We start from the raw sequence: 16,963 nt of genomic DNA on the forward strand, positions 1-16,963 counted from the left end.
TGTACATGCATTGCTAATAAAAAAAAAACCAAGTTGGGCTTCCCTGGTGGCGCAGCGGTTGAAAGTCCGCCTGCCGATGCAGGGGACACGGGTTCGTGCCCCGGTCCGGGAGGATCCCACATGCCGCGGAGCGGCTGGGCCCGTGAGCCATGGCCGCTAAGCCTGTGCGTCCGGAGCCTGTGCTCCGCAACGGGAGAGGCCACAACAGTGAGAGGCCCGCGTACCGCAAAAAAAAAAAAACAAAAAAAACCAAGTTGACTTAAAAACAGGTTCCGAGGTGAGGAACTAGCTTCATATCTCTTATGACTGGTACATGACTAATCATAATAACTGGTTTTCAGGTACTATAAACTATTCAGCTTTATACACCTGAAATACTTAGAATAGTAGCTTATACATTAATTCTTTGAGTAATTTAGGAAACTATCCCTAAATTTAAAACTCTCCACCAAGCATTTTCCCCCATTAACAAAAAAATTATTTAAAAAAGAATGTTATCTAATGGTGATAACGATTTTGATGAACATGGTTCTCTTATCTTTGCTTAAGAATTTTAAATTGGTAAGCCATTTAAGACTTGCCAATATATAATGAGTTATACAAAGGCTCATACCTTCTGACTGGTAATGATGCACCTGAAAATCCACTCCAGTAACTTCAAATATGAGATGGTCATATGCACAGAAACACTCACTATAGTATTGTGATGGTAAAAATTTTGAAGTGACACAAAAATCCAACAGGTTAAATATAACATACTATACTCAAAAGAACATTATACTGCTATGAAAAGTAATGATTAGGGAAAACTACATAGTAACATAGAGAAATATATATGCTCAAGTTAAGAGAAAAAGCAGGATACAAAAATATATGTGTATTATGTTTATAATTAGGCGAAGTGGGCTTATCATCAAAGCCTGGAAGAGAATAAATAAAATAATACTGTGTAGGAGGATACGAATAAAGGTGAATTTTGTTCTCTTTATTAGTCATTGTTGTCATCACAAATTACTACAAACTTAGCAACTTAAAACAACACCCATTTATCATCTCACAGTTCTGTAAGGTCAGAAGTCCAAGGCAGGTCTCACCAGGCTAAAAATCAACGTGCTGGTAGGGCTACATTCCTTATTAGAGACTCTGGGGAACAATCTGCCTTCAAGTTCATTCAAGTTATTTGGCAGAATCAAGTTCCTTATGGTTTTAAGACTAAGGTCTCCATTCCTTTGCTAGCTGTCAGCTGGGGGACCCCCTTAGCTCCTAAAGGGCACTCTTGCCATTTCTTGCATCTGGGCCCCTGTATCTCAGAATCAGCAATGGTGCTCAAATCCGCCTCATGCTTAGACTCTCTCTGGCTTCCCCTTCTGCAGCATCTCTCTTTTGCCCTCTTTAATCTGCAGTTCTCTGACTGACTCTTCTGCCTTCTTTACTAAGGGCTTATGTGATTATACTGTGCCTGTATGTATAACACTCATCGACCATCTCCACATTTTAAGGTCAGCTAATTAGTAACCTTAACTTCACCTACAAATTCTGTAGAACTCAGTGTTTGATTAAATAACCAGGGAACAGGAATTTTGGTGGGAGAGGGGGCAACATCTTTAGAATTCTGCCTAATACTCCTTCCAATACTCCAAATTGGATGTTAACACTGTACTTTTAAAATCTAAAATTAAATTATCCTTTCCTTACCAAGCCATGGGTGCCTTTATCCTTTTATCGTCACTTGTTTTAATCCATCTTTAATTGGGCGAGGGGTAGCGTCAAAAGGTATATTTTCCTAGGCTCTATATTTGATCTGATGCCTAAAATGTTTTCCTATTATGACTTAAAACTTTTGCAATCAGTTTTATTTCCTTCAGACTGCCTTTTTAAAAGTTATCCTTTCAAGCTACTGATTTGCTGATAGTTTTCTATGAAAATCAAATCCTATTTCTACTTTTGATGGAAGAAAGCTCTGATTCCACGTTTCAGGTCTGAGTTTATACTTCCCTTAGGAAGCCTTTCTGGAGCCCCCACTAAGTTAGTTAGGTTAACTAAGTAACTTAGTTAGACTCTGTCAGCCTTACAGAGGCTGACATACAGTAGGGGTTTAATAAATATCTGTTTCTCAATGAAATTATTTCCTTAGAAATAAATGAATGGAATTTCTATTTGCTCATTTCTGTGTTTTTATGTCACTTAAATTGTTAACTTTTCTGAAAACTAGCAGAAATATTGATGCTGAAAAATACCACATAAGGTTAGGAGCTGTGGCATGGACACTTGGAATCAAACTCAATATCCTATTCTTGCTAGCACTGTGTTCTATAGGCAAGTAACAACCTCTCTGAGCTGGTTCCCTCCATTTTTGAACTAGGAACAATAATATACTACAATCAATATTTAGCAGGGTTCTTCTAAAGGTTCAAGGGCATGTTTAGATGGTGTTCAGCACAGTGACTAAGGCTCAATAAATAGTAACCATTTAACATCAGCTAATTAGATGTTATCAAAAGTGAAATAGGAGGAAATTAACAGCTTCTGTTACAATTTATCAAGGAACGTTTTCTTTAAAATAAAAATACCTTTTCTTCCATTTTCAAAATGGAGTACATATCATCATCTTAAAAAATTCATTAGGCCATTCTTTCTGGTTCCTGTCAAGATTTGTCTGCTATTGTGCGTTCTTTTATAATTCTAGTAAGCTTACCTATTCATGATAATTATTAAAATATAAACATGCAATTTATTCCAAATTTACAACTGCATGCAAATTCAGGATACAGTTTAAACCTCTTTGGAGGTTTTTAGATAGCACCATCTAGTGTTCCTATTCAGTAGTAACGAAGCGAACAAAGTGTGATCCGGCTGACCAACAGAATCAAGTACAGTTTGGAAAAATATAGATACTCTTGGGTCCTAACCTCGGCCCACATCAAAACTCTCACAGTAGGGCCTGAACAATCACATATAAGAAAGAAAAATAATCCCTGTCTGATACACAGTCAGAATTGAGAACCACTGATTTGGTGAATGCATACATAAAGTCAAACTAGTTTCCTTGTTTTATGGAAGCAGTCTAGATAGCTATGTATCAAAAAAACCCAGATTACTTTAAAAAAATGAAACTGGGTCTATGGAAAGAAAAGGAAAATAGCAAAAATGGGCATATGCAGATGGATATAATACATATATGTGTATTTATGTGTGAGCACGTAGAGGGATGTGTTATTAGAGAATATAACATGTTTAGCTATCAACCATAAGGAAAACAATCCCTTTATCTGCATGCTTGCACATGGAAGTCAATTATTAAGCTACAAGGCTGACTCCTGCTTGATGACTGCGTCATATCTCATTTACAACCTAGGATTTTACTACTAAGCTCATATAAACACCAATTATATGTCAAGCATCACAAAGACAATGCATTTAGATATTCTCTAAAAAGCAAATGATTATAAACCCGTAGAATGTAAAACTTTAATGAGTTTAAAAAGACTTATTTTAATCAGCAGTTATTTTGCTTTTCATAAGAAAATGTGTTTCCCCTCTTTTAGGAGAAAATTTTATTGTGAATGATAAAATAAAAATACATTAAAAAATTATATTTAGGTGCTTCTAATAAAGGACAACTCGGGCTAAAATATCATATTACTAATGGTGGTCATGCTGCTTAAATATAGTTCAAAACTTGTTTTGGTCATCTTCTTAATTTTCTAATTCTCATTTTGAATGTTAGGTTTTTGCAATAAGCAAAGAGAATTCAAGAGAGGAATGTGGTGATTTAATGTAAAAATAGACGTTTATATTTTATGGCTATAGAAGTAATTCCTCACAGGTCTCAAGAAACACAAGGTTTCCTAGTAAAAGGACACACCTTACATAACTGTTTCAGGATGTCAAGAGAGACCCAGACAAGGTACATAAAATATTATATAATTTAAAAAGTGGTTTTTTTAAAATCTATTTTCTAAATTTCACAGATTAGTTTTAGAACAGGGCAATCAAACAGAAGGCAGGTGGGAGATTTTCTCTCATAGAGATTAGAAATTTAATAGTGTTTCATCCAACCAAATGGTAAACTGATTATTTGGAATTGCAGGTGGACTGTGAAAAGACCTGTAGTACAGCCTACCAGACATGTGACTAGGGGCAATTGGGGACATCAACCGACCAACCACTGTGAGACTATCTTTGCAAAAAGTTCTTGATCTACAATGCTTCCCAAACAGGTGCTCTATAATTTCTAAAATCTGCAACATGCTCAATTTAGCCACATGAAACTATACTTACATTTTCAGCATGTTGTTAAAAAAAAAAAAAGGCACAAGCTGACTGAAAAATCTACTAAAAAACTGAAATCATTCAACATTTTACCTTTTAATATTAAACCACCTTATCTACAATTCCAAACACTTAATTCTAATGTTTTATGAGCTCTGTTATGGAAGAGATACCAGATTTATTTTCCTTTATCACCATAAGACAGCCTCAGAGTTCTCATGAAAAAATCCGTATCTTACAGAAAAACATACATGATAAACAGAGCATCTATTGCATGGGACTAGTATTAGAAAAACTGAAAATTAGAAACGGAAAACTGTATTCTAATTTTGCCCCTAGCATTAACTAGCTGTATGACTGTGGACAAATCATTACTCTCTCTGGATCTTAATATCCTCATTTGTAAAATGATGGACTATAATATTCCTTGTTTGGTTCTAGTTCCAAAATTCTCTGGTTGTGTCCCTGATCAGAGAGGGTAACACAAAATTCCCAGCCTGATCCCTTGTGTTTCCTAAATACTTCCTGATATTGATGAGAAGGGCCCCAACTCTCCAATGGTCTGACCACACACTTATTACTAGGATACCACAGGGTCTTTACAACCCTGGAATTAAGTGGAAGGCCAGGGTTAATTGTGATTAAATATTCACAATGTACTTAAGTTCCATTCATGATAGTCTCCACTAGTGCCCTATATACTTCACCAGTAAAGCAGCACTGGGGCCTGGAGTCAGAAGCCAGGGATTTCAGTCTGACTCTATTACTTTCCATCTGTATATGGCCTCGGGCAGGTCTCTTAATCACTCTGCCTCTCATTTTCTTCTCCACTTCTGGGGAAGGCAGATTAGGGGAAGAACAAATTTGATGATGTCTTTGAAAATTACAAAATATTAAATAATGTACAGCATTGCTTCTGCCAGTAGCAAAATATGGATATTTGTGTATAATCATATAAATGGGTTTAGTTTTTGTTTATTTTTGTTGTGTTTTGAAGAGCGGTTAAGCTAAAGTTTTTAAAGTTGAATTTTAATACAGAAACATATTTATTCTAAGCATTCAAACAATGCAGATATATAGAATAAAACTAAAGTACCTTATCCTGCCATCCCCTACCTCTGTTTTCATCTACTTCCCCCTCCACAAAGACTGTCTATGCACGCTTTCAGAGTTTTTCCTATACATTGATGTTAATAGATCAGTAAAACAAAACACCCCTGTACATGTTGGCATTTATCATTTAACTATATTTGATGAACAGTTTCATGTCGGTACATATATAGATCTACCTCACTCACTTTACTACTGGGCTGTACTCTTTACTGAACCATAGTTTATTTAACTGTTTCACTTTTGGTGGATATTTGTTTCTAATTTCTTACTGTAACAAACAATGCCAAAACATTCTTCTATACAGATTTTTGTGCACATGTATTAGTTTCCTGAGGTTAGTAACAACTTACCATAAATCTGGTGGCTTTAAACAACAGAAATTTGTTCTCTCATAGTTCTGGAGCCCAGAAGTCCAAAATCAAGTTGTTAGCAGGGTTGGTTCCTTCTGGAGGCTCTAAGGGAAAATCCATTTTATGCCCCCTCTTAGTTTCTGGTGGCTGTGGGGAGTCCTGATGTTCCTTACCATGTGGACCCATCACTCTAATCTCTGCATCTGTCTTCATATGGCCTTCCCCTCTGTGTCTCAAATCTCCCTCTCCTTTCTCTTGGAAGGACACCAGTCACTGATCTTGAGATCCTTACCTTAATTATACCTGCAAAGACCCTTATTCCAAATATGGTCATATCCTGAGGTTCTGGATGGGCATATATTTGGGGGCCATTATTTAACTAATTACAACACACAAGAGAATATGTGAGGATAAAAAGTTACACTGCTAAAATGCTCTTCCAAAGGCTGCAATAATTTTTACTTCCACCAAAAGAATATTAAAGTGCTCTTTTCCCCACATTCCTACAAACTTTTAAAAACTTTTTGCTAAATTGATTTGTTAGATAAAAAATAATGTTAACATCCTTGTTTCTATTGCATCTCCCTTACTTCTAGTATCCATTAATCCTCTTTTCATGTATTTACTGACTATCTGTACTTCTTTTGCAAACTACCTATTCATAAATTTTGTCATTTTCTAAATGGCAATGTGTCATTTTTTTTATTGTTAACAATTCCTTATAGTTTGGATATTAATATTTTGTCTGGTATATATATTGGCACAATTTCCTCCAAGTCCGTCAGTTATCCAACTTATTCTTTCCCTACATAACATTTAAAAATATTTATTTAGTCAAATCTACCAAATTTTTCCTTTATGGTCTCTGGGTTTTGTTTAACACTTTTAAGATTTTTAAATTCCCTACGATTTTATGTGATATCACAAAGTAGGACAAATACAGAGCTAAGAGTTACAGAAAGCATGTTCTATGCAGCCTGCAAATGTCTTATGAATGAGAAAATATTTGAGGAGCCAGAGGACGCTCTAGGCTAAACGTGAAAATAGAGAAAAGAAGAAAAGTAGGAAAAGGTGTAGGTAATTTAGCAGTCCAACAACTGCTGATAACACAAAAATGCTCTAGGCACCAAAAGGGAAAAGAAATGTAAGACTGACGCATTCACTGCCCTCCAGAAGTTTACAATTCAGATGTAAGCAAAAATATTTTAAGCAACAGTTAAGCAACAATGACTAAAAAAATTAAAAAATTAGCAATGGGCTTCAATCCAATGAAGTCCATGTAGTTGAAAGTACAATGGGAAAGAGAATTCTGATGGATCTTAAGAGATGGTGAGTACACCCTAATTCAAAAAAATTTTTAACTTTCATCAAAGTTAACTTTCATCAAGTAATGAACTTCTGCAAAGTAAACTCACCTGTATAACTAGCACTCAGCTCAAGAAAAAGTGCATAACCAGCAACCTAGAAGCCCCATCCTACTTCCTTCTTGTCACTCCCCAAAAGCTCAGATTCGTTTTACCTACATTTTCACTTTGTATTAATAGAATAATACACTATATATACTTCTTTATCTCAAAACATGTTTGTGACATTCATCCAAATTTCTGCATGTAGGTCTAAATTGTTCTTTCCCATTACTGTATACTATTCCATTGTGTGAATTATAATATATCATTTATCTATTATACCAATGATGGGTAGTTTGTATATTCCTACTCTGGACTCCTGTGAAAAATACTGCTATCAACATTCTAGTACATATCTTTTGGTGAATACATTTTTTCATTTCTGTTGGATACCTACTAGGGAGTAGAACTGCTGGTTCATAGAATGTACATATGTTCAGTTTTAGTAAATATTGCTAAATAGTAGTTGTAAAATAGTAGTTACAGTTGTGCAACATTCTCATCAACATTTGATATTTTCCATTTTGGCCGTTCTAGTGAGTATGTAGCAAACACAATTATTAGGGATAATATGAAAGTCCAGATAACAGCAAAGCTCTCACAACAAAAGATCAAATAATGAGAAAAGTAAGAAGGCTTCAAAAAGAATATGGATATTAATTAGCTGGAGCTGGCAAACAGTCCTTAAAGGTAGATAAAAATATAAGAAAAGACAGAAAGTAGGAAGCATAGTGAATAAGTGACTAGTGTTCTGGTAACTGTAACCTATAGCATGAGTCTCTCACTAAAATGCTATGGTCCCTACATTTCTAGAGAGACAATAGCTATTTTATTCCAAGGAAATGAATATCATAAATAATTTTAAAAATAATATATTTTAACAAAAACTTATACAATAGTTTTCCTATGTAACAGTGTATAATTTCATATCCGTATCAGTGAAATATACTTAAGAAAATACAAAGTATAATTTGATTAGGACATGTATTTTTAGTAAATAAAAATTATACATAATCTATAACAAAACTACCTTACATCTGTCTAATATCTAAGTTTTTAAAAAGTTCCAGACTTTCACTTAAACTAGTGAAAAAAAAATCCTGATTAAAAAAGGAAAACACAAATTATTCCCATTTTGTAGGTGACTAGAACTGTGACCTCACCGCAGCCACAAGCTCTCAGGGAATGAGAACCATATCTTATAATTTATCACAGCCCCTCTCCACAGGTTTAGCAGAGTACTCTTAGCAAAACATTCAATAAATCCTACTCACCAACATGTTAGAATCTATAACTACTCAGAAATATATCATATATGCTGCTTCATGTAGTTGGTGAAAAATGATTAGATATTTATGTAATAAAATTCTGATAGATCTAAAAATGCTTAATCATTTTTTAACAAGAATTCATCAACAGGCACAGATTTTTTAAATTATGTATTAAAAAATACTACAGGGCTTCCCCGGTGGTGCAGTGGTTGAGAGTCTGCCTGCCGATGCAGGGGACACAGGTTCATGCCCCGGTCCAGGAAGATCCCACATGCCGCAGAGTGGCTGGGCCCATGAGCCATGGCCGCTGAGCCTGCGCATCCGGAGCCTGTGCTCCGCAACGGGAGAGGCCACAGCAGTGAGAGGCCTGCATACCGCAAAAAAAAAAAAAAAAAAATACTACAAACTTCAAGAACAATAAAGTAGAAAGCCACAAACCATGTCCAACAGCATCTGCTAACAGATCAAAGCACTTTATTTCTAAATAAAGCTTTAGCTTATTATTTCCCCAAAGTTCACCTGGGTGAGATTTATACATGATTACTCCAACCAATGAACCACACAGTTAATTTATAAATGCTGACTCTTAAAAGAAAGGTAAGTAGTGACCATAGACAAAAATTGCATGATTTTCTGTGAGTTTATCTGCTTGCTCTAATTCAATTCAATGTTAGAATTTCTAACATTTATAAGTTAGATATTAGGTATTTTACACTTAATGGAGTGAACAACAGAGTTTATAAAACGTGTGTATTTAGCTGATCAATAATTTATGAATTTTGAGAATTTATTTAATTGATCAAAATGTATAAAGTTTTAAGAAGCATAAAAATCACTGAAGTATAAATAAGAGCTCTAAGAAACCATTAAAGAAATACTAATGGAACTTTAGAGGGAAAACGGCCAAGAGATTGGAATGAAACTTTTTGACAGCAATGAGTTTTTCACTGAAGAGACAAAAAGAATGGTTGGGAATGAAAAATAGAGTGAATGCTACAAAACTAATCAAACATAAATATGGACTACAATACTGCTCAACAAGCAGTAGTGAGCATGGAAATATGCAACACAGCATGGTGTACAACTGTGAATCTCCATCCAACCTTAGACATCGCTAAATTGTTCTCTCCAGAGATTAATGACTGACTAGACTTGGTCAGCACTGTGTTTGAACAGAAAGGGAGTGTTACAAGGAAAACACAGATGAATAAAATATGTTAATAGTTTAGGAACAAATACTAAGATTTCCGAGTGCAACACATGTTATGCCAGGTACAACTAGTCACACTAAAAACAAAATGCTAAAAACTCACTCACTGTCTTCTGTGGGAAGGACCTGCAGGGAGTAAATCCACTCGATTATATCATCCTTGTTCACCACATCTAAGGAGTCCAACATATCCAGCCCGGAGAGCGCAAAAAATGCAATAGTCAATCTAAAAGAGAAAAATATAAAATTCCATCTTAAGTATCAAACCAATGAAGTCTTTCTGGTTCAGAAAAATAATAAACTCATTCCAACTTTACGATAATTTAAACAATATTCCCAACTTGCAAAAGCCGAAAAAACCAATTTATTCTTATAAGTTAATAGTATCAATCAAACCTTTGTTTTAATTTTTAATAAAGGAACATTTAAAGGTTAAGAAATCAACCCTACTCATCTGAAGTATACATGAATTCACTGAAACCAGTTTATGAGCAACCTGAAGGCTAAAAGTAGATTTGAAAAAGAGAATTCCCTGCACTTAATCAGTATATATAAGGCCAAAAAGGTGGAAAATATATAAAAATCTCAATTTTCACTGATTTGCCAAGAGCAATTATGCTTGTAGCTGGTGCTTAATTCTTAAGGATGTTAGAATAAATCTATCATTATTCAAATTTGTTTATGAATAATGTGACCCCTTGGAAAAAATTTATAATGAATTTTGGGGAATAAGGAACACTTTTAAAAATGCAAATGCATTTCAGTTTCCATTTTCCTAGAGACGAACATTTTTCTTCATTCTTTTTTTTTTTTCTTTTTGCTGTACTCGGGCCTCTCACCGTTGTGGCCTCTCCCGTTGCGGAACACAGGCTCCGGACGCGCAGGCTCAGCGGCCATGGCTCACGGGCCCAGCCGCTCCGTGGCATGTGGGATCTTCCTGGACCGGGGCACGAACCCGTGTCCCCTGCATCAGCAGGCGGACTCTCAACCACTGCGCCACCAGGGAAGCCCGAGACGAACATTTTTGATGAAATGGAACACTATAAAGCAATATCTTTCCCCTCCAAGATTGTGCACTAAATCAGAAATCTACGCCTTGTGCTTTCATATAAAAACTAGTCCCCTTAGTGGTAGCTTTTTACTTAAAGAGTTTGTTTCATATATTTCCTTTCCTGTTGAGATGCATTCTACAATGTTGTTTGATTGAGCATGGTTATCTCGTTTCCATATTCTAATAATTCCTATGACTAATACTGATAAACTAATACTTCAAATTATCTGGTCTAAAATCTTCTAGCAGAGCCACTTGATGCATTCTATAACCTTCTAAACAGAGATTCCAAGAGAAAATTAAGCCTTCATGCCCTAAGGCAACCATTGTATATAATTAACTTCTCTGCATCTAGAACGGTATTACCAACTTTAGGAGAAATGAGAAAACAGTCACTCATTTTTTTAAAGGGTATAATTCTCTCTCTGATCCCTGGTTGAAAAGGCTGGCATCCATTAGATAACAGGAGGAGAAATCAGAGAGCAATTTAATTCCAACCAAAGCTTAAAGGCAAAAACTAAAACTGAGATACTGGTACACTCAAGAACAATACATTTTAGGGCTTCCCTGGTGGCGCAGTGGTTGAGAGTCCGCCTGCCGATGCAGGGGACACAGGTTCGTGCCCCAGTCCGGGAAGATCCCACATGCCACGGAGCGGCTGGGCCCGTGAGCCATGGCCACTGAGCCTGCGCGTCCGGAGCCTGTGCTCCGCAATGGGAGAGGCCACAACAGTGAGAGGCCGCGTACAACAACAGCAAAAAAAAAAATTAAGAAAAAAAGAACAATACATTTTAGGAAACTCACATTATCGAGAGAGTATTACTATGTATTAGGCACTGGGCTAGGAAATTTCTCATATATTATCTCAATTTAATTCTAACAACTCACTGAAATCCACTTGAATTAGGGTGGTGATTTATCTGGATAAGATCAGGAATAAATTAAGGGCTGTGGAACACCTTTATGTGGGGAGCAGTAGTTCAGAGCCCAGATCTGCAATAAAATGAGCTAGCCTCAAATCCTAGGTTGGTCAATTTCTAGCCATATGTAATCTGGTTAGGTTACCAAACCTTTTCTAAGTCTTTTCTAAGTCAGCTCCCTTATCTGTAACTCATTAAACTTCACACAGTTATTGTGCTTACCTGCTCAAAAGCAAGCACTAAATAAGTGGAAGCTATTATTATTGGTATTTCCCTGATTTGACGGGACAGGACTAACTTAACACTATACAGGCCTTTTCATTAGTTGGCAACTTCCACCATCCCCCCAACTGCTCTTCTCCAAAACAAAATATTTTAGACATGGGTAACATTTCTACCTAACAGTACTCACATGTGAAAATCACTGCTCTTGGTGCTAATTATGTTTCATGAGATAAGGTCTGCCTTGTGCATGATATGCACTCAATTTATTGAATTACCTAACAAATAAAAGACCTGCAATACTACATCTAGCCCTCCTGGAGAGCTATCATAGGGTTCAGTTTGGCTGTAATCTATAAAGTGAATGATGACAGCCTGGTAAAATTAAGCATCTAATATTTGAGTTTATTAAATCATTATTACAGAGAAAAGCAAAAGGAAGAGAAATAAAAGTGAGGAACAACATGAGGTATTGATAAAACAATCATCTTCCTGTTACTAAAAAATGTTGTAAGAAAACATATCCAAAGGGCTATAAAAATAAGTAGGTATTATTTCCTAAGTTAAAAGCAGAAATTATCTAGTCCATCTCTTTAATTTTCTAGTTCAAGATAAGAAAGTCCAAAGAATTCAAGTAACTTGAGATTTCAATGCTAGATAACCAATGAAAACTACTCAAGGAATTCTGAGTCCAAGGGGTGTTTCTCAAATGTGGCGCAATTAGAATCAGCTTAAAAACAAACAACTTAATACACCACCAACAAAACCAGGAGAGGCCTAGGCCTTACTCCACGACAAAGGTATCATAAATTCTAGATGGAAGGTAGGGTCTGGGACCTGGTGTTTGGGTAAGTGGGGACGGGGTGGAGGATGGGGAGCTTCCCAGATGATTCTAAAGGGCAGCCAGGCTTTAGAAGCACAGCGATTCTCCACTAGGGCAATACTGTTCCCCAGCGGACATTCTGAAGACAATTTTGGTTTTCACCACTAGGGAAGGGTGCTATTTGGCATCTAGTTGGTGAAAGCCAGGGATGCTGCTAAATGTACTATGATGCACAAGACAGCCCCAGTCAACAAAGAAGTGTCTGGCCCAAAATGTCAACAGTGCTGAGGTCTAGAAACTCTCCTCTAAAGTCACACTGTTATCTGTATATAAGAGATACCTGAATGATCTGTTTTTTTGTTTTACTTGCTCCACGGTATGGATGCAAACACCAGAATTCAGTCATCCGATGGTAAACTATTTTGAAGTCCTGCATACTTAACTATTAAAAGCTTCTCGAGGTCCAGCATTTTCAACTCATAGCAGTTTAGACTAAGGTTTATAGGATTAACAACACTACAGTGAAAAGCCTGTTTATCAAGTTAAGCACCCAGCAGTGGCTGGCAGACAGAACCAAGAAGTCAGTTTGGAGCAAACATCCAGACTTCCTCTAAGGATAATAAGAAAGTATTCCTTTTCTGACCACACTAGAGTTCTCAAGTAGTCCTAAAACACTGAGAGGGAGAGAATTAAATAAGTCACATGGAATAAAAAGGAATTCTGGGCTGTGGGTCTCTGGGAGAAATAATGTAGGGTTTTGTGGTGCCCAGTTGACTGCTGCTTGGGGCAGAGACTGCTAGGCAACCTGCCTTGGTTCAGGCATCTAGAGGGGTAATCTTGCCAATGCATGCACCTAAAATCAGGCCAGTGAAGTGATTTTTACTTTATTACTTCTTTGGAGAGCATCTGTCTGTTTTCTTCCTTTCTTCTTTTCCCTAGAATTGAACTCTGAAAAACTGAACTAAGCCATGTCTTCCTGCCCCTTCTCCTCCTCTGGACAGTACATATAAAAAGTTTATCTTACTTGGACGAACAAGTAACATCCCCCCAACCGCCCCCCCGCACCCCCACAATCAAGTTGCTTCACCAATAGATCAATTTGCAGGTAAACTAAATGATGTTTCTAAGCGCTACTACAGATAACATCCTCTTCCTTTCTAAATCTGCTCCTTTTGCCTCTTGTTCTCTAGACCAGTTGCTAGTTCCAACCCTAGAATTCTGGGACTCCTCCTTCTTTCTTCATCCCCTCCTTCTGTCCCTAATTTTGCTGTCCCAGCACTTGACTCCTGGACTATTGCAACAGCTTCCTAATTGGTGCCCCTGGTTCTGGTTTTGTCCCACTTGATACAACAACCAATCTCAAATCCAATGATCACTCTAAAATGCATATCTAAACAGAAAGATCCACTGCTTGGCAACTGCCCGTCACTTACATGATATCAAATTCCCAGGTTCTTGACATGGCAAAGAAAACCTATGTCTATCTCTCCATACTAAATTCCTACCACACCTGCCTTACATTTTGAACCACTGTCAGAGAACTGACTGGTGTTTCCCTGCTCAATGCTCACTTATCTATCTTTATTGTCTTTACTTATTGTCCTTTTGCCTATAATCCACTTACCCACACAAAAACTCAACATATTCTTTAATATTTAGCTCCAGGGTTACTTCTTCCAGGAAGCCTCAGACTCTTCCTCAGAGTCTCTCTTCAGGTTGATTACGTAGGTGCTTCCGGAATGCCCTGTGAATATCACAATCACCGTGCAAACAAAATCAACGTGGGCCAGGGGATCAGCAGCATCAGCCTCACCTGGGAGCCTGTCACAACTGCAGCATCTCAGACCCTACCCAGACCTACGTAATGAGAACCTGCATTTTAACAAGATCCCCAGGTGATTCATATGCACATTAGAGCTGGGAAGCACTGTTGTATTAAATAATCTGTTTGTACTTTTGTTTCTCCTATTAGGCAAACCGTCTCAAACTTTAGTGTGCATCAGAACTACCTGGGATGCTTATTATGAACCTGGACTCCCAGGCCCATACAGAAAGTCGAATGCAGTAGATCTGGGGAGGGGCTCAGGTATGTGTATTTTTATAAGTACTCTGTTATCACTGATTAAAAGCCTCCCTCACCAACACACTTTGAGAGACACACTGCCAGACTGTGATATACTTCAGATAATGGAGAGAACAAAAGGACAGAGAAGTTGCTGGCTGGTAGGCAGCTCAATGGTTACAACACAGGATACAAAGGGGATACGGAGGAAACCAGAATAGAAAGATTGTGAATGTCTTGGGGCGGGGGAAAATCATCTAAACCCTTCCTCTAGAAGAGCTGGGTCTGTAAAAATAACATAAAAGAAAATGGTCAATATTTTGCTCCCCAACTTAAAAAGGCCTACTCTAAAGCCCACTGCCCAAACACAAATGACAACAATATCACATAACTAAAAAGCTCTCTAAGCCACTCATGAAAAGAAACCTGTTAACTGACAAAGCTCACAATCCAAGGTCTATATTCACTTGAGTTAACTAGTAACCATCACTTTTCAGAAGTTAATATAAAAGAAAAACCTCGAGTGAATCAACAAACAGTATACCTTACAATTTTCATAAAGCCACTGCTATTAGAAAAATTAAAATTATTCTATTGATCGGGCTAAAAGAAACAGGGAAATAGAATAATTTTGTCAAAATGGTGGGTCAGAAAATAAGGGTCTAAATGTCTAGTTCAATATTAGCCTTCCTAGGAGTCAGCTGTTTCACATCTATCAGTAAAAAGAAATGAACACAGGAAAACCTGAATCATTGCTTTATACTTATCCCCATACCCAGATACATGGTAGCCCCTCAATAAATGCTTGTGGAATTGAACTATAATACTAGCTAAGAATTATGACTCAGTTAATACATTGTTTTATCTTAAAACTCTATTAGTAAAAATTTCGTGACCCATTCACCTTTGCTTAAAAAGTTGGAGCTTCTCCACAAGCATCTTAAAGTCAATTATGAGTCACATACACCACAAAAGGACTTAATGCTGAACTAACGAAAGTAAAGAATGTGAATCAGGAAAGAGAAAAATTGAAAAACTTAAAAAAAATTACCACAAAACCCAGTATGTGCATATTATCTTAAATGTGGTTATGAATTGAGCCATTAAAAAAACCAAAATGATAAAACATACTTAAGTGACAAACATGAGGCATAAAAAGGATATAATTAATATCTCTTAAACTAGTGCACTGTGATATTACATATCTATTATCTAATATACAATGCCTGGTGTAAATCCTAAGATCATACTAAGTTATTAAATCTATTGTTAAGTTAGTTGTTTAATCAGACAATTTATGCTGCGAGCAGGATTACAGTTTACTGCCAACATGCGTTAGTCTGTATGATTTTGTCCTTGCTGAATTTTATAGACCAAACACACTAGCATTTTGAAAATGCAACCACAGACCTGTGATAGCTACAAGCAAAGTTCAACTGTTTAACAGTCAAAATAGGATGGATGTTTTTCTTTATTCAAATGCTTTAAATTAATATAAAATTAATCCTCATAAAATATGTCATTTATCAATGTATTTCTAAACATCCCATATCATTACAATCAATGACTGAGTCTTGGAAATGTTAAATTAGATCGAGGTATGGGCTCTGCTAGTCAATCAATATACATAGATGGAGAAAGGAATATAAACGATGCTTCACTCTTTCTTTAGCAAAAATCTGTTCATCCTTCAGGGCTCAGCTCGGAATAGTTATTCAACAAATATGTCCTTATTGCCTTCTCTTATGCCAGATATTAGTCAAGGTTCTAGTGCAATGCTGTCCAGTAGGACTTTTTGAGATGACGTAAATGTTGAGATAGAAACAAAAGCCACAGGCCAATGTGGTGACCGAGCACTTGAAAAGTGGTATCTACTGGAAACAAAGGAAGTGAATTTTTAATCTTATTTCATTTTAATTAATTCAAATTTAAATATCGAAATGTGGCTACCAAATTGGACAGGGCAGCCCTGGTATTACAGAGGTAAACAAGAAAGACAAAAATCCTGCCTTCATGAAGTCTACAATCCTGTGTGAAAGAAGGGTATCATCAATATATAATTTCAGGTGGTGACTGGAAGTAGTCTCCTTTGGAAAGGGTGATTAGGGAAGGTCTCTCTAAGGAAATCCGGGTTAGGAACCTGCCCTATTGAAACTGCCTGTACGTCTTGTTCAGCTGTCCTCCAGCACCTACCATAATAAATATTTCTTGACCATGTATGCGAAAGTAATCTATAAAACTTCCAAAACTGAAGTGTTCAAAA

At 36.6% G+C, this 16,963-nt stretch overlaps 1 protein-coding gene across 2 annotated transcripts in view; it reads right to left on the bottom strand.

Annotated features, from left to right (window-relative positions):
* PGGT1B (protein geranylgeranyltransferase type I subunit beta) overlaps window positions 1-16,963 on the bottom strand; it is a 56,914-nt gene that overhangs the window by 38,874 nt on the left and 1,077 nt on the right. The window contains exon 2 of one of the 2 annotated variants that reach the window (XM_079918792.1): window positions 9,730-9,848. In XM_079918792.1, coding sequence (XP_079774918.1) covers window positions 9,730-9,848 — 119 coding nt within the window. Of the gene's footprint in view, window positions 1-9,725; window positions 9,849-16,963 lie in introns of those variants that run through there. The other variant, XM_079918793.1, reaches the window with a different exon arrangement.

The sequence above is a fragment of the Stenella coeruleoalba genome (genome assembly GCF_951394435.1).
Source record: "Stenella coeruleoalba genome assembly, chromosome: 3".
Classification (NCBI taxonomy): Eukaryota; Metazoa; Chordata; class Mammalia; order Artiodactyla; family Delphinidae; genus Stenella; species Stenella coeruleoalba.